Below are 18504 nucleotides of genomic sequence, written 5' to 3'. Positions count from 1 at the left end.
ATTTCTTTTCCCGCGTTTGTTGTTTGTTCTGCGCCGAGCCAACAAGCTTCTTACGCGGATTACTCCGATACCCGCGCTATTAAAACGCGCATTAACAGCATCGCTCCAGAGTTAATTATCTCCAGATTCCGCCGCGGGTTTTCCGCGTCGGCACGTTCCGCCTTATTAACGCCGGTGGGGAAAGCGTTTCAGCCGCCACGAATCGACAGTTACACTTCTGAAAGGTTCTTTCCATTCCGCGCCAGACTCTTGCGTCTTGCTAACCGTGCGTGCGGTCGCTCCGGTGAACGACAACGCAAACAGAGCCGCGTCTCAAGGTTCGTCTGTCATTCGCCGTCCCGTCGACGACCTTTTATTCGAAGTGCTGCGCGGTTCTAACATTTAAAAAAAGGGAAACTCAATCTCTTTGTCATCCGAGTTGTAAAGTGAGTTACAAGGCTGCTATAAAAACGTCATTCAACACAGGAGAGCGGTGACAGCAAAGCGAAGCAATACGAAGCAAAATGAGACGGGACGTGACGACAAGGAACATAATTAAAATACTTTTCTGTCATAATAGAAAATATTGAAGGCTTCGGATTTTTTTTTTTTTTTTGGTCTACTTAGGCCTGCTTTTTTCTGTGTATTTAATCGTACTTAATTAGATGCGAACTTGGAACCAAAATTGATCAAATTCATTTATTTTTTTTCCGCATTTCGTTGTGAGCACCCCCGGTGGTCCAGTAGTGTTAGCGTGTCGACCTCACAGTGCAGAGGTCGTGAGTTTGATCCTGGCTCCAGCCTCCCTGTGTGGAGTTTGCACGCGTGGGTTTTCTCCGGGTACTCCGGTTTCCATCCGACATTCCAAAAACATGCATGGCAGGCTGATTGAACACTCCAAATTGTCCGTAGGCGTGAGTGTGAGTCCGGATGTTTGTTCATCTCTGTGTGCCCTGCGATTGGCTGCCAACCAGTTCAGGGTGTCCCCCGCCTACTACCCGAAGATAGGCCACCTGGGATAGGCTCCGGCACCCCAGCGACCCGTTACCAGTATAAAAAAAAATGCATTATTTGTCGCGAAACAATCATTTTCACACCAATTAAATGACATTGGAATATCCCGCCGTACACCTGACCTCGAACAGCACCTCATATCACCGTTTTTCAGACCATCTTGACTCAAGTCAGTCTCGAGTACTCACCGGTACCCGCGACCGATCCCCCCCGTCGTACGCACGATACATCAAATTTCATTGAACACAAGGACAGATCATTCTGAACAAACCCAACGACTGGCAAAGAAGACGGACTTGATGTCAGGTGTGTTTTGCCTTCAGTATCTGTGGGCTGGTATCGGCATCTCTTGGAAGTAGTCGATAGTCACCCATCCATTTACTCTTACTTTGAAGGAGTAAAATACCGAGCCAATTTATTGAATGACAAACCAAACTTTTGACTTTCACGGTTGCAAATTTCACCCCTCCCCCCAAAGATTCCCGCCATCAGAAGGAATCACATTTCTATCATTAGTCTGCCCATCACCATGACAACAAGCAACGGGGCCGAGCCAATAATGTGTGGACACCCAACACCTTTCCTCCTCTTTTTTTTTTTTTTCTTTCTTTTTAAAAATTTATTTTGGAGTGAGAGACACGAACTGACCCGATTGGATGATTGAGGTGGTGACCTCATGGGATGAAAAGGACCTGTTGCTGGGTAACCCAGTTGATACAGTCACACCGCTTTGTGTGTGTGTGTGTGTGTGTGTGTGATTGGAGCAGGGAAACACTTCCCGTTATCGTTTCCCCTCCTCCTCCTCCTCCTCTTCCTGCGTGTCGTGCGAGCGCCTCGGATGAATAATTCAAGCGGTCTGCCTTTGCGCAGGTATCCGGCCGCAGATCATGAACGGGCCCATGCACCCGCGTCCCCTGGTGGCGCTGCTGGATGGGCGCGACTGCACGGTGGAGATGCCCATCCTCAAGGACCTGGCCACCGTGGCCTTCTGTGACGCTCAGTCCACGCAGGAAATACATGAAAAGGTAGCGTCCCTTTTTGCTTTTTACACACACACACACACACATTCCTGCACTTGCTGCACAGTGAGGACCGAGTAAAAAGGCCTACAAAGCGAGGACCACCCTTTCTGCTTGAAAAAGAAATGAAAAAGACACATTTCTAGACACAGGAGGGCGCCCTTAGGCAATACATTCCTTTAGATTAAATAAAACACCAAAGGTTAAGAAAAAGTTTTTAACTAGATAAGTGAGGACCGGGCACTGGCCATGCGTTCTTAATGATTTTGAAGTAGATTAGGTGCCGTTCACCTTACTAAACATTTAATGATGTGAATTTATAATCAGATATTTTTAAACAGTTTATCACCATTAACAGGGTACTGTCATTTATTTCGTTTTATTTAGTTCTGATATTTGTGTGTTCAATACGCCACATGTTTGCACTGTGGCTGAGAGAGGAAAGTATTTTAATCTGTGCTGTACATTACACAGAGAGCATATTTGACAATAAAACTTGACTTTATGATTTATTTTTGACAAACAAAAGTACTCTTATTCAAAACTTACAAGAACACCTGAAAAACTTCAACCTTCAAAACGCACACTAAAAAAACTTGCTGCGCCACAACCTGACACATGAACCCACATATACCCTACCAAATAACTGTGCTTTCAAACTCTATTCCTTTTCTCCCCTCTCTCTCATCCCATTCCCTCTCTCCCTTCATCTATCTCCCCCCTATGTCTCTCCCTCTCTCTATCTTTCATCTTCAAGCTTTTTTCCCAATTACATATCTTTTAATAATTTCATTGTGGAATATCTCTCCATGTGCGGTCTTCAAGGTCTGGCGATGCTTGACTACGACACTTAACGCAGTCATCTTTCCTTGGAACTTTCTTTAATGCTACACATTTTGAAAGGTGTCGATCAATTGCTGCCCTTTCCTTTGGAGTCTGGGTCTCTTCCTTTTTTTAGTTTCCAATTCTGGAGGGAAAAAAAAGAGGGTTATTAGTGGTTTAGTTGAATATAAACAGACATTCTTGAAGTTGTATTAAAATCTGAACGCTGCCTTTACTGATAACAGGACCAGAATAAAAACTATCAAAAATGCATTGATTCAAAACATGTTTTAGGCATCTAGTTTAAAGCAACTTTGTTGACTTAAAAACACCTCAGCAGCAATTTCCCTCAAGGCATGATTCATGAGTGTTATGCTCTTTACATTATTTAATATTTTTCAATATCCTTAAAATTAATGTGGGGTTTTTTGCCAAGTCTCCGCCTTTAATGTCTTGTTTATCTATGTGGGCCCCCCAATTGGGTGGCAACCACTAAAGGGTGTACTCTGACTACAGCCCAATGACAGCTAGGATAGGCTCCAGCATGCCCCAAACTTTTGTTTTCTATTTCTGAAGCCTTCTATTGTGAAGAACATACAGAAAAAACAGTCTTTTCAAGTACAGTGATCCCTCGTTTATCGTTGTTAATGGGGACCGAAACCACCCGCGATAAACGAAAATCCGCTAAGTAGCAAAACCCCCCCACCCTCCATATAGGTATATGAACATCTGTATGAGTATAAATATTTATAAGGCCAAATGTACTGGTATACATGCATGTTTGTAGTAATTAACAGCACTTAATGCTATATACTAATATATTTAAACATGTATAAGTTAGGTTAGTGTATAAATAACGAAATACAGTAAACACAGTCCTGTATGTTGGTCTATGTGACTCGCTGTTGTTTTGATTATTTTCACTGCCTCTTGAGGACCTTTTGCAGCATTTTCACTTTTTTTTTAATGAATATGTTTGAAAAAATCCATGACACACCGAGGCCGCGATAAATGATAATCCAGCGGCACTGTTGACATTCATGTTTCGAAGCTACAATCAAAGCCTGAACCACTGTGCCGATTTCAGAGCAACATATGTGGTGAATATTATCTAATACGGTATGCATTACCAGTTTTCCTTGTTTGCAGTGAAATGCATTATTTTACAATCCATTCAAATGTCAGATACCAAATATGTAACTTCTGGTTGCTGATGGTGTATTGCAGGAGTGACCAACTCATTTTTGGCATGGGCCACATTGTAGTTATGGTTTCCCTTGGAGGGCCATTATGAATTTTGGGAGACCATATACATATTTAATCACCTCCACATTACATACACCACTCATAACATATTGATGGATAACTACTTTTAAAATCAGAAGTAAAAAATAATGATTGTTCTTGTGGACTTCATATGACATTTTGAGATTTTGGTTCAGACTTTAGCAAGCCTCATGGAATTCGACATGCTTTATTTGCTTTTGCAGGCCACATAAAATGATGTGGCAGGCCAAATCCGGCCCCTGGGCCTTGACTTTGACACCTGTGGTGTAGTGGTATACTCGCATGACTTGTGTGGGATCAGTTCCTGCTCAGTGATGGTGTGAATGTGAATATTTCTGGCTGCAAACATGATTTCGTTGTCGAGAGGTTCGACTGCATCTCTCTTTGGTCAGATTTTTTTTTAATTGGATTCAATTACAATCAGTGTGTTACTGTAACCAAATTATATCATAACCCTGTAAGAGAAATTGCTATACAATAGAAATTGAAGACAATTTTACAACTGAGTAGACCACTTCAACGACTCGTCTTTCCATCTGCAAGTCACAGTGACTTGTGCTGTTTGAGTTTCTTAAATTGTTATACGGATCTATCCAACAGAAATTCATCTTACCAACTTCACTATGTTCTTTTCGAACTGCTGTCTTCTTCTTCCCAAGAGATCTGTGTCCAGTCTTTTTGTCCTCTTCATCTAAGAAAGTTGGCATGTTAGTATAATGGTAATGAAACTGAGTTGTGTTGACGATGCACTGACTCACCGCTGTCTTCAACATCATCGTCGTCATGTGTAAGTGTTGCAATCCTCTTTCGTTTGGTGGCCCTCCCTGATGTTGATGGTTGTTCTTGGCCATGTGTGAAAGATGCGTCATTGACTGTAAATAATAATAATAATATACTTTGGGTGAATATGCTTTGATGATACACATTTGTAATTCCTGATATATTGGAATGTACAAAAAACAATCAGGACTTGGAGCGGGGATGTCAAACATACGGCCGGCGGGCAAGCAGGTTTGATCAGGCCCGCAGGATCATTTAAAAGTGAAAAAAATGCAGAAAAGACATGGAACGAAAATTTTGAATAACATGCAATTCATGGAGTATCCGCTAGGGGACACACCGTTTTGATCAGAGTAGAAAGACACATTGTTTTGAGAAGAAGACAACAGCAGTCTAAGTCTGTCACTGAGACGGACGGACCCAAAACAGCAGATGCTATCAAGGACATTTGAATTCATTGTCCTTTACACATTTAATGGCACTCTCTTTAGTTTGTAAGGTATAGGCAGGGATTAAATTTATAATTTATATGCACAAGGCTTAAAAATTCCTTTCTTCACAAAACTCCTTTAATCTAAAAGTGCATCACTGTATTTTTCAACACCAATTACTTGTTTAGTGCCCTTGTACAATCAGTTGCGATGCATATATGTGAATGATAAAAGTCAATCGCACATTTGTCTAAGGAAATCTAAGGTGCTTCATGAAATGTTTTGTAAAAAGATATGTTCATTAAATTTCTACATTTCCGAATGTTCTTGTGCTTCTTTATAGCAGAGTACGGTATAATTTTAATGGCTCGGCCCACTTAACATCTACCGAGGCCAATGTGGCCTGAGTTTGACAGAGTGAAATGAGTTTGACACCCCTGACTTAGAGTAAGAAAAAAAATCTTACTAATGCCAGGTCTGTAACATGTCACTAGTGCTAATGTTAGAGACTCACCCAATCCATGTCTTCCCAACATTGTCTTTTTTTTCTTGACAGTCTTCTTAACTGTCTTATGGCACACCCCTCCATCTATAAAATAATGTTTTGATAGAATCAAAGTTCTTTCCACATGCATCTCAGAAATATGCCAATAATACAGCAAAAGAGGATTCAAGTCGGACAAAAAAACATTACCGCCATATTCACTGCCAGAAACATCACTCATGTCGTCATCAGCATAATTTCTTTCTTTAATTGACTGCATCTTCGGTGGCCTTTTGTAGGTGCCTTGTAGCAAGATGATGTACTCAAATGAAATTCCTTACATCTCAGAAACATAGCAATGGTGCAGTGACAGATGGTCCAAGTCAAACTGAAAGCATTACCTGTGTTTTCAGTGTCCAAGTTGGTACTGTTACCGCCTCCATCATCTTCATCATCAGATCTCGTTGCTACAGCTGAATGTGGCACTTCTCATTCTGTGAAAGATGACATTTACACCATGTAAATATGGATGGAAGACATTCACTCTTGCTCCGAGAATGAAAGGGTTTTCTCATTTATGCAAATGGTCTGGACACAGAGAAAATGAGAGCTGTCAAGGTAAAGGAATTACTAAATATCCATCCATTTTCCAATCCGCTTTATCTTCACAAGAGTCGCAGGGCATGCTGGAGCCTATCCCAGCTGTCTTTGGGAGGTCAGCGGGGGACACCCTGAACAAGTTGCCAGCCAATTGCAGGGCACACAGAGACAACCATCTCAAACTCACACCTGGGGACAATTTAGAGTGTTCAATCGGCCATGCATGTTATGGGAATGTGGGAGGAAACCGAAGTACTTGGAGTAAGCCCACGCAGGTATGTGGTGGGAAAAATAAGCAAACGCCACATAGGAAGACTGGGACCGGAATTGAACCCTGCACCTTTGCACTGTGAGGTCGACATGCTAACCAGCTTTAATCAGTTGTAGTTTAACGGTATTAGAACGGTATCGATCGCATGTTATCACTAACTCCCTTTTTGATTAAAAGTTCTGTCTTTGATCATTGTTCGTTACTTTTAATCCACAAGACAGATGTGTGTCAGAACAGCACACGTGTGAGGATAGTGAGAGGGAGCTGCCTGTCAAGTTGCTGCAACATTCCCCCAAATAACTCGACATACATATGTGTGTGCTTTTGTCTGCTTATTGTTATCATTGAAAAAAAGGTTCTGGTTAAAGGTGCCAGAGGCAGAGGCAACTGGGATCAATTGGTGTCTAACTAAAAATTGTTGTAACTTAGAAGTAGGTCATTTGGTCAACACTAGGTCTAATGTTTGAATGTGATTAATTTGAAATGATTCAAGGTTTCTATATTAATTTCAAGCATGAACTCTAGAGCATATATTGGCATCCCTCTTCCTGCTATGACTACTAATGTTATTTTTATTACATACCATCTTGAGCTTCCTGTCGTCTCCCTGGATCTGGTCTTCTCTTTTTGCCACTTTTCAGACCTTTGGTTGAGGTGGCTGCATGTGCTCTTCCTTTTGAAATATTCACAGTCAGAAATCAGAAAACATAATTTTACACTAAAATATGAAGGTAAAATAAAATATGCCAATAAAGACATGCACACTGTCGTGGAAACAAAGACAGAGGGAGAAAAGAATAAATGGAAGGGGATGACTTTAAAAATATATTAATTTACATACCAGTGATAACAGAGTCCAGGGTTTGCAGACTCGTTCCCTTCAGCGACTCTGTCCCAGGTTCCATCGCAAACAGTAGTTTGGCAATCTTGGCCACTTGGAAAGTTTTATCGGTCTGCCGATAAAACTCACAATGGACTCTAATGTCGTGTCCCATAAAACGAGCAACTTGCTCGAGTTCCTGATTATTCAGGTCGAGAAGCTGACATAAGGTAGCAACATGCTTCCTTAATTTTGTTGACCTCAACAGTTCTGGGTTTTTGGCCTTGCTCTCTTGTGCGTATTTTCTGAGGCACGTGTCACATCCACGAAGATTGGTGGTAGTTCCTTTTTTGGCCATCATTTAACTTCTCTGTTCCTTTCGATTTCATACCTTTTTGTTTTGATTTACATTTTGCCTTGAGGGCCTTAGCTTCATGCAAATCAATGTGGTCCTTTTCTGATCCACTGCTGTTGGACGACCGGGACCCCCCCCCCCCCCCCCCTTCACTGAATGCTGGTTTGTGGTCACCTCCACTTTGGGCGGATGACACAGACTCCTCTGATGATGATGATGGTGTTGACCTTGTGGAGAAGGCTCCGGAATGAGTCTCAGCACCAGGCCTCTCTTTGAGAAGAGGTGTATGTTGCCCTGATGGTTGGGCTTTACGCATTTGAGCCTACACATCAGGGCAGAAGAGGGAAAAACAGGGAAAATTGTTAATTTTGTAGACAACTGAGATGGTGAAAAAGAGTTTTATGCTAGATCTCGGCAATTCTGTACAAAGTTTATCTGTCTTTGCCAATGTTTTCAACACTTGTCTTCCAACTTGCATTCATGAAAATACGACAATGTTTTGTCGTCACACATTTTCACAGGATGGAAAGTAGAACAGATGGAACTAAAACCGCCATTAATAAAACAAAGTATGACTTAATCAGCATGCATTTTCTAGTCTCATGGAAAAGAGACAAATAATTTATTAAATTAAAAACTGGGCAAAAATCTATGGACATTTTAGTTGACAGGCAGAAAAAAAGAGTAAAATGAATATGATTATGTAAATTAACTCAAAATATGATAGTAATAAATAAAATGGTACAGAGTAGTATTTGAACCTGTGATGATAAAACTCATGTTGGATACACGCTTCGGATGCTCTGTGAAATTAAGCAACTGGCATTTAAAAACACAGTAAAGCAGCTCGCGTTGGCCTGCAATCCGCCTCATTCATTCGGTATTTAATTTAAAAAATAAATTTTTCTCGAGAAAAAATGGTTTCTGGCTAGACTAAACATGTCTAGTTTAATATAATACAGCGAGCCAGAGCACTGGTTCATTTGTCTACTTATTTCAATTCGGTACGAGTACAGAAACTAACAATTTCTGTCTCATTTTTGCCGAAATATAAACCACATAAATTCAACGCGACGCGGCCTTGCCGTAACCGCCTGAGCGCAAGCCATGTGCGTTGTTCCTAAATTGCTGTGTTCGTAGTTTGCCATTGTTTGTTCGTGTAGAAAAAAAACTACATAAAGCAGCTTTAAATTAAAATCGGCCTAGAGTTTACAGTACGCCGCGAGTAACAAGCCCTTCGGTGCTCAGTACGCAGATTGTTACGACGACACTCGTATTCGCGGGTACCCGTCTCTCGACAAAGAAAGGGTGATTACCTACCTGAGCATTCTCATTCTGACGGTGGTGCTCCCGGTTAGGGGCGAGTCTTCTCCGTGTTTTCTCCATGTCGTCAAAAAGCCAAATGGTGTTGGTTGTCCCGGTATAGAAATATAAATGGCTTGAGTGCGCCGAAAAGTATCGCGTGACGACAACGCTCCTCCAGCCTTTGAAGCCAGCCGCTTCTTAATTGATGCGAGGGGGGAGAGCGGGGGGATGGGCAGAGCAGCAACTTCAGAGCGTAAACTCTACTTAAACATGATTAACCCTTTCATGGTCTTCTCACTTTAACGTTTCATATAACATAATCAGAAATTCACACAAATTCTTAAACTACATAAAGTATTGTAACAACAGTCTTCTCCGTGTTTTCTCCATGTTGTCAAAAAGCCAAATGGTGTTGGTTGTCCCGGTATAGAAATATAAATGGCTTGAGTGCGACGAAAAGTATCGTGTGAAAACAACGCTCCTCCAGCCTTTGAAGCCAACCGCTTCTTAATTGATGCGAGGGGGAGAGCGGGGGGATGGGCAGAGCAGCAACTTCGGAGCGAAAACTCTACTTAAACATGATTAACCCTTTCATGGTCTTCTCACTTTAACGTTTCATATAACATAATCAGAAATTCACACAAATTCCTAAACTACATAAAGTATTGTAACAACATTTCAAAACACTTTAGTTATTAATTTATCAATCAAAGAAATTAAAACAAATAAAACGCCTACACTGTGTATGCAATGCTCTGCTTCGGTTATTACAGTTTGGGATATTGTCAAAGCTGTTCCATATTTATGTTTGTCCATTTTTCCTACTTCCAAGACTACAACTTCACTTTGTCTCCACTTTGTCCCCCCCCCCCCCCCCCCCCCACAGAAACCAAATATGTGTCACACCCTAATTACTGTCCATTGCATTCTTAGGTACTCATCAACGAGTGGGTACTTAGCCACTGACAAAGACGCAGCTGTCCTGCACAATCTCTAATGTAGACATCTTTTTTTTTCAAACCAAAAGTTCATTTTTACAGTGTAGCCATGTGAAAAGCTGTTCTAAAAGGACACGCATGGATGAACAACCATCCATACTGACACTCACACCTAGGGACAATTTAGAGTGTTCCATTATTCTTTCATGCATGTTTTTGGAATGTGGGAGGAAACCGGAGTACCTGGAGAAAACCCACACAGGCCCGGGGAGAACATGCAAACTCCATACAGGGAGGCCGGAGCCAAGATTGAAGGTTATCAGAACCTAGCAAGGGGCCGGTTGCGATTTGCTGTTGTAGGAACTGATTGACTAAAGTGCCGGTCACACGGCACACATTTGCGCCGGCGCTGCACCGATATATTTTGTTGCGATATATTTTGCACCGCAGCAAATTGTGTGGAGCGTTCACACGTAAAAAGCCGCTTCACACGGCAGTTTCTGCAGCGGAGCAAAACGACAGAAAACAAACGAGCTGTCGTGTTGGTTCTTTTTAAAACGTACTGTATATACACAACTCAAGCGACTACTGGACCGGCACGTCCTTCTCCTTCTCGGTTTCCATGCCTTCTGCTCGAGAGTGACCACCCAAGAAAACGTAAATGAACGATGACTTCAATGACACTCAGAAAAGCAAACACTAATGCGCCAAACTGAAAATCAAGAGAGGAAATCACAAAATAAATTCTATGGGGGGCGGGGGGTTGTGAACAAACAACTCCGAGACAGAGGGTTCGGTACTCCATACCCACGAAGCACCCCCCACAGAACTCCCCGAGGGACACGGTCAAACGCCTTCTCCAAGTCCACAAAACACATGTAGACTGGTTGGGCGAATTCCCACATACCCTCGAGAACCCTGCTAAGGGTGTAGAGCTGGTCCACTGTTCCACGGCCGGGACGAAAACCACACTGCTCCTCCTCAATCTGAGGCTCGACTTCCTGACGGACCCTCCTCTCCAGCACCCCTGAATAGACCTTGCCAGGGAGGCTGAGGAGTGTGATCCCTCTGTAGTTGGAACACACCCTCCGGTCCCCCTTTTTAAAAAGAGGGACTACCACCCCGGTCTGCCAATCCAGAGGCACTCTCCCTGTTGACCACGCGATGTTGCAGAGGCGTGTCAACCAGGACAGCCCCACAACATCCAGAGCCTTGAGGAACTCCGGGCCTTGCCACTGAGGAGCTTTTTAACCACATCGGTGACTTCAACCACAGAGATAGGAGAGCCCACCTCAGAGTCCCCAGGCTCTGCTTCCTCCAAGGAAGGCGTGTTGGTGGAGTTGAGGAGGTCTTCGAAGTATTCTGCCCACTGGTTCACAACAGTGAGTCAACAGCGCCCCATCCCCACTGTACACAGTGTTAGTGGTGCACTGCTTCCCCCTCCTGAGACGTCGGATGGTGGACCAGAATTTCCTCGAAGCCGTTCGGAAGTCGGCTTCCATGGCCTCACCGAACTCTTCCCATGCTCTGGTTTTTGCCTCGGCGACCACCGAAGCTGCGTTCCGCTTGGCCAGTCGATACCCGTCAGCTGCCTCTGGGGTCCCACAGGCCATAAAGGCTCGATAGGACTCCTTCTTCAGCTTGACGGCATCCCTTACTGCTGGTGTCCACCAGCGAGTACGGGGATTGCCGCCACGACAGGCACCAACCACCTTACGGCCACAACTCAGATTGGCCGCCTCAACAATAGAGGCACGGAACATGGTCCACTCGGACTCAATGTCCGCCTCTCACCGTGAGCAACTCCAGAGTGAAAGAGAGTCCAACCCCTCTCGAGAGAACTGGTACCAGAACCCAGGCTGTGTGTGGAGGCAAGTCCGACTATATCCAGTCGGAAATTCTCTGCCTCACACACCAGCTCGGGCTCCTTCCCTGCCAGAGAGGTGACATTCCATGTCCCAAGAGCTAGCTTCTGCAGCCGAGGATCGGACCGCCAGGGTCCCCGCCTTTGGCTGCCGCCCAGCTCACATTGCACTCGACCCCTTTGGCCCCTCTCATGGGTGGTGAGCCCATGGGAAGGGGGACCCACATTGCCTCTTCGGGCTGTGCCCGGCCGGGCCCCATGGGTGTAGGCCCGGCCACCAGGCGCCTGCCAACGAGCCCCACCTCCAGGCTTGGCTCCAGAGGGGGGCCCCGGTGACCCGCGTCCGGGCAAGGGAAACCTAGATCCATTTATTGTATTCATCATTGGGGTCTTTGAGCCGTGCTTTGTCTGGCCCCTCACCTAGAACCTGTTTGCCATGGGTGACCCTGCCAGGGGCATAAAGCCCCAGACAACTTAGCTTCTAGGATCATTGGGACACACAAACCCCTCCACCACGGTAAGGTGACGACTCACGGAGGGCCCCAGAAAATCCAATTCATTTTATTCTGCTTTGGACATTGAAACTGGAAAATATGACTTGCATTCAATAAGTAAAGAATTCCAATTCCAAGAAACCAAGAAACGATTAAATTCCATATTAGAGTTTGGAATTATGTTGCTTTAAAAACAATTGTAAATTTTTAAGTCAGTTTAAATATACTGTGTGTGCGGTTGTGTTTGTGAACATATATATAATTTGATTTGCTGTAATTATTTTAGGAGTATGTGACATTGGTGATCCTCGTTACTCAAATACTGTATGTAGATGTTGCTTAAAATTTATCATGCTCGCCTTCACAGCAGACCTCAAAGTTCAAAAAGGCTGTGGCAATTTTGATAATTGACTTAGTCATTGGCCATGAAGAGGAGCGGCTGTTACCTGCTCCAAAACGAAGTTTTTGCAGCACCCCTCCCCCCAGACATGAGTTTGTTTACATTTCAATTAGCAGAGCTGCGCAGAAGCCAGCCACAACGCTTTGCAAGAAAAAAATGAGTTAGGTACTGTATTGCAGAAGTGTCCCCAGCATATCCAATTTATTTCATTCAGCTTTGGACATTGAAACTGGAAAATATGACTTGCATTCAATAAGTAAATAATTGTTTCATCTAAATTCCATATTAGAGTTTGGAATTATGTTGCTTTAAAAACAATTGTAAAATTGTAAGTCAGTTTAAATATACTGTGTGTGCGCGGAGTATGTGACATTGGTGAGCCTAGTTACTCAAATACTGTATGTAGATGTTGCTCAAAATTTATCATGCTCGCCTTCACAGCAGACCTCAAAGTTCAAAAAGGCTGTGGCAATTTTGATAATTGACTAGGTCATTGGCCATGAAGAGGAGCGGCTGTTACCTGCTCCAAAACGAAGTTTTTGCAGCACCCCTCCCCCCAGACTGAGTTTGTTTACATTTCAATTAGCAGAGCTGCGCAGAAGCCAGCCACAACGCTTTGCAAGAAAAAAATGAGTTAGGTACTGTATTGCAGAAGTGTTCCCAGCATATCCAATTTGTTTCATTCTGATTTGGACACTTCAACTGGATCATTATGATTTGCATCCAGTAAGTAACAACAGTAAGTATTCTTTAGTAGAAATCATGGTTGCGTTGCTCAATCAGTCTTGATAACAGAATTTCCTTATGTGGGACATGACTATGGTACACGTCCTTTATGAACATGCAAGTATGTTAACAAAATACATGTGTAAGAACACATGCAGTCAAATGTAAAAATATATGCCCCAACAAAACAAATAACACAAAAACGGCAGTATACAGTACAGGTATATGAACAAAATACATTATAACAAGAGTAGTCACAAAATGAGGGCTCTTTGCGACCTATAACAGCTGGTGGCTTTTCTTTCCAATCACTCACTATCTCGAACTTGACCTCCCCTCGATCACCACCCAAGACAGCGTTGCTCAGCTGTCCAGAACCTAGTCTGTGTGTGGAGGCAAGTCCGACTATATCCAGTCGGAACTTCTCTGCCTCACACACCAGTTCGGGCTCCTTCCCTGCCAGAGAGGTGACATTCCATGTCCCAAGAGCTAGCTTCTGCAGCCGAGGATCGGACCGCCAGGGTCCCCGCCTTTGGCTGCCGCCCAGCTCGCATTGCACCCGACCCCTTTGACCCCTCCCATGGGTGGTGAGACCATGAGAAGAGCTTTAAGCTAGCATTTTCAAATTCTGATTAGAGTCGGCATACTTGAAACATGCAATATTCCACAGTATTTAAGTTTGAGTCATTCGTGTGGACATGCAGCAAGGTCATGAGCAATATTTCTTCTAATTTTCCATTTGTAATAGCATTCACACAAACTGCCTGAGTATTACTTGGACCACGGTGAGCAAAATCAAACAAGCGTTACACCTGTCTAAAACCTGAGATCACAAGTTACATGAAGCAGATATGTTACAAAACAAGCAAAAATCAAACCACTGAATAGAGAGTTGTAACATATATACCAGCCCTCATTCGTTACTTTTATTTTAGCATGGGTCTTTTCAAGAATAATCAAGTCTCAATACAACCTGTAGCAATATGGTCCCACACTGCCTACTCATTAATCATGGAAAGCATGTCATTTAGTTAAACACAAACATTTCTAGTCTCCTGTCCACCGAAAAGTGTGAAAGAGGTTTAAACAAACAAAGAGGCTCATTTAAGGGGCTCGTAAACTATGTCCACATATGGTTTTCGTGAATTAAGCGGTCTCAAGGGGTGTTCACACGGCAAAATTTGGTCCGGTGCTACACCGGGGCTGCCCCAGTAGAGCGTTCACGCGTGCAAATTAGCTCCGGCGTAGCCCCGGAAAACAGCTTACACCGGACCAAATTTGATCCACCACAGGGAGGTGGTTTAAAAATTTGCTCCGGAGCAAAAGCTCGTTTGCGCAGCAGCACCAATGTAAATTTGCACGTGTGAACGCAACTGGGTTAAATTTGCTCCAGAGCAAATGCTTGTGAAGAGTTTACGTACGGCGAGAATGCGTTGCTTTCACGCTCTGTCGGACTGCATGTGTTTGTTTAATAACGACACAAGATTTAGCTGGTAACATCTTTCCTTTTGTAGGAGACTGGACTGTCTCGGAGTTGTTTGTGTAGTTTGTTCCTTTATTGTGTGCTCACAACCCCCCACCCCCATATAATTTATTTTGTGATTTCCTCTCTGATTTTCTGTTTGGCGCATTACGTGTTTGCTTTTCTGAGTGTCATTGAAGTCATCGTTGATTTGCGTTTTTCGGGGGCGGTCACTCTCGAGCAGAAGGCACGGAGACCGAGAAGGAGAAGGACGTGCCTGTCCAGTAGTCCTTGAGTTGTGTATACGTTTAAAAAAAACAACAACACGACAGCTCATTTGTTTTCTGTCGTTTTGCTCCGCTGCAGAAACTGCCGTGTGAACGCAAGTGGGGCTGCACGACGCTGTGCCGGTGCTGACATGCTCAGCGGCTTTGTTCGTGTGAACGCTCCACACATTTTGCTGCGGTGCAAAATATATCGCAACAAAATACATCGGTGCAGGGCCGGAGCAAATGTGTGCTGTGTGAACACCCCTTCAATGTTGCCTGCAGCTGCGCATTGTGCGCGCCAGCATCACCGTGTGCGGCTGGGAGCACGAGAGCTACGCGAAATTGCTCACGAGCACAATTTAGAGGGAACATTTGTCATGCAGACATTTGGCGACTGATTCACAGCCTCTTCTAAGGAAAACCATGCCTGCAAGCTGAATTCTCGCAGTATTTGTGAATTCACACCAACTCCAGAATCCATCCAATAAAATAAAAATATGTGCCATCCTATTGTCAATCCCCATGATAAGTTATTTTTGAAGATATTTGATTAATTCGGCTTGATGCACTCAGCAGGAGTTGGCCACCATGTGCAAACACGATGCCGTCTCTCAACAGATTTCAATTCTCGCACACATTTTATTCATAAACTCCTGTATGTAAGTGTTCTGCCTACAGTAAAAGTTTCGGGCCATTTCATTAATAGTAATCGTGTTTAGAATATTCATTTAGTTATCGCGGTGCATTGTGGGTAGCAGACGCCGTGTTTCATCAGACTAATCGTTCCAGAAAGCCCGATTGTGGTCGATGCAACTGGTCCTCCTGAGTTATATTCCTTTCGTTTCACCTTCGAAAGCTATGGCTGTAAGTCTGCTTGTGCTTAGAATTATTTAGAAATGTGTTTCGGAGATCGTTTTTCTTCAATTGTTGTCATTGAAACTCGCTAGCTCAGAGTACTGCTAACGAAATAGCGATGATGCTAAATGAATGCTAACAACATAGCGACGATGCTAGGTCGGTGCTAGCGAGCTAATTAGCATGCGAAAGAATCGCGAAAACGCCTTGTTTATCGTTGTTTGTCACACTTCGAGCTGCATTTATGTCTTTGTTTAGTACCAGATGATTTGTGTTGTATTTATGTACACGAGGTTAGTGTTTAAATCTGTTCATTTCAGTTTCACTCTACATTTCATTGAGCTGATGTCACAGTTGTTCACTGTATGTGTACACATTGAAGAGATACAAATGTCAGATCGTTTTAAAGTGCTATTTTCTTTGTCCAATTGTAATGGTCAGACAGTTTAAAATTATGCTAAATGCAACGTTTATTTGTGCCTCAACAAAAACAACTGATGAAAAGTGGCTTTAACGAGCCTCGAACCTCTCTTTTGTAATGTAATACATTTTTCTACTTGTTTAAGTACAGTACTTTTGGATCTAGACAATGTAAAATGTAATGTAGACAAGAAAAAAATGCTATGTCCCTTCATTGCGCTCTATTGAATACAATTAAAGTTTTGCAAAAATTATGGTGGATTTTGGGTAGGACTGAGGCTTTACTTAATTTGGGTACTGTTATTATTAATTGCATTTCCAATTTTAATCGGATACATTTAACCAAATCACATGGAAATAATAGGAGTCCAACACAAACTCAGAACAAACACATTCAATAAAATACATTCCTCACAAAAAAATTGAATTCACATAACTTGTAAAGGTCTTTGAAAAACAAACAAAAAAAGCTATGATGGCCAGTCCCTCCCACCCCCTCCAGCCCGCCCTGACAGCACTTGGTAGCTCCTTCAGCCAGAGACTGTTACACCCGCGCTGCAAGAAGGAGAGATACCGACGCTCGTTCCTACCGACTGCTGTCAGGCTGATGAATAAAAAATAACAATCATAATAATAATAATAATTAAATTATGTGAAGGAAAATTGTAAATAGTACTGCGATTTATCCATTTTGTGTTCATATTGCATTTAATTGAAAGATGTTTGTTGTTTTTTTCTCTTTCTTCTTTCTACATACATTCTTGCTGCTGGAGGCTATAAATTTCCCCAGTGTGGGACGAATAAAGGATATCTTATCTTAAATAACTATTTCTCAAGGTGGCTCTTCAAAGAGCAGCAAGGGGATTTGTCATTTATAATTTTGGTCCAGTACCAAATTTCGACACTAGTTGAAGTAGAGAGCAAAAAGTGTGAAATTGTTGCAGTACCAAATTTTGACACGAGCTGCAGTAGAGAGCAAAAAGTCTAAAGTTGGTGCAGTACTGAATTTCGACAGAAGCTGCAGTAGAGAGCAAAAAGGGTGTGAATTCCCGGCGAAAAATTCTCAACATGGACCCATTCTGGGGACCTTTGGGGAAAAGCACAGGGTACCCGTTTTGGACACTTTGGAGTTGATTTAGAGGGTGTCAAAGTGAGGACCGGCCAAAATGTCCTCACTTCGTCAAAATGTCCTCACTCCGTTGGTTAAAAACTCACGCCGGTCCTCACAATGTAGTGAGTACAAGAACACACACACACACACACACACACACACACACACACACACACACACTCACACACGAGTCAGATGGATTTTAAAAAATCATCTGATTGGAATTTCCCATTTTTTTTCTAAGTCCTTTTCTCATTTTTATTTTTATTTTTTATCAAACACAAGCAATAAATTAATCTGCATTACAATAAACAATATCAGCTTGATTATGCCTCCATATTTTGGTACAAGCATAGTTTTGATGTGCTGCATTGTCGTATAGTGGTGATATACTCCCTTTTTACACTTTTTAATGACATTTAAAGATGTTCCTTAAAAAAAAAAAAAAATTCCCGGACACGTAATCGAGCTTTTATGATGTCGACTGTTTGGTTCTGAAACCGAGATAAAGCACGAGACAGACGAGCTTTCTTCACCTTCGCTTGAGCGACCGGCTCCCCTCCGGCAACCAATATATTAAAAAAAAAGGAAAAAAATGCGTATAAGGAAATCCCTGGTGCGATGCTAATCCGCAGCAGCGAAGTTAATTCCGTTAGCGGTTAGTTTTGTGAATTTAAGCCTGTTATTTTCATAAGCGCTCGCTACGCCACCTCGACTTTAATGTGACAAACTGTCGATGTGGCATTTTCTCCTTATTTAAATGCACACACAACAAGACATTTGCATTTAGATGATGGC

The 18504-nt window shown here is 42.9% G+C and overlaps 1 protein-coding gene and 2 long non-coding RNA genes across 11 annotated transcripts in view; 1 reads left to right on the top strand and 2 right to left on the bottom strand.

Moving 5' to 3' along the window:
- The window catches only part of ctbp2a (C-terminal binding protein 2a), a 57977-nt gene that overhangs the window by 33665 nt on the left and 5808 nt on the right, over positions 1–18504 (top strand). For all 7 annotated transcript variants that reach the window (XM_052080819.1, XM_052080820.1, XM_052080815.1 and 4 more), the window contains one exon: positions 1864–2018. In XM_052080819.1, the coding sequence (XP_051936779.1) occupies positions 1864–2018 (155 nt within the window). The remainder of the gene's footprint in view (positions 1–1863; positions 2019–18504) is intronic.
- LOC127610604 (uncharacterized) lies at positions 2951–5418 on the bottom strand. The gene is made up of 3 exons (XR_007964970.1): positions 4880–5418; positions 4735–4812; positions 2951–2979 (listed from the first exon to the last, which is right to left on the bottom strand). It is a non-coding gene; the product is annotated as an uncharacterized LOC127610604 (long non-coding RNA).
- LOC127610599 (uncharacterized) lies at positions 5825–8019 on the bottom strand. Of its 3 annotated transcripts, none has more exons than XR_007964965.1 (4): positions 7529–8019; positions 7271–7360; positions 6218–6310; positions 5825–6119 (listed from the first exon to the last, which is right to left on the bottom strand). It is a non-coding gene; the product is annotated as an uncharacterized LOC127610599 (long non-coding RNA). The 3 variants fall into 3 exon arrangements; XR_007964964.1 differs by lacking the exon at positions 7529–8019 and having other exon boundaries at positions 5847–5921; positions 6027–6119; positions 7271–7405; XR_007964963.1 differs by lacking the exon at positions 7529–8019 and having other exon boundaries at positions 7271–7405.

This window comes from Hippocampus zosterae, chromosome 11, assembly GCF_025434085.1.
Source record: "Hippocampus zosterae strain Florida chromosome 11, ASM2543408v3, whole genome shotgun sequence".
In the NCBI taxonomy this organism is placed as follows: domain Eukaryota; kingdom Metazoa; phylum Chordata; class Actinopteri; order Syngnathiformes; family Syngnathidae; genus Hippocampus; species Hippocampus zosterae.
Note: the sequence above shows the minus strand (reverse complement) of the source record. Positions and strands in the feature narration are given on the sequence as shown.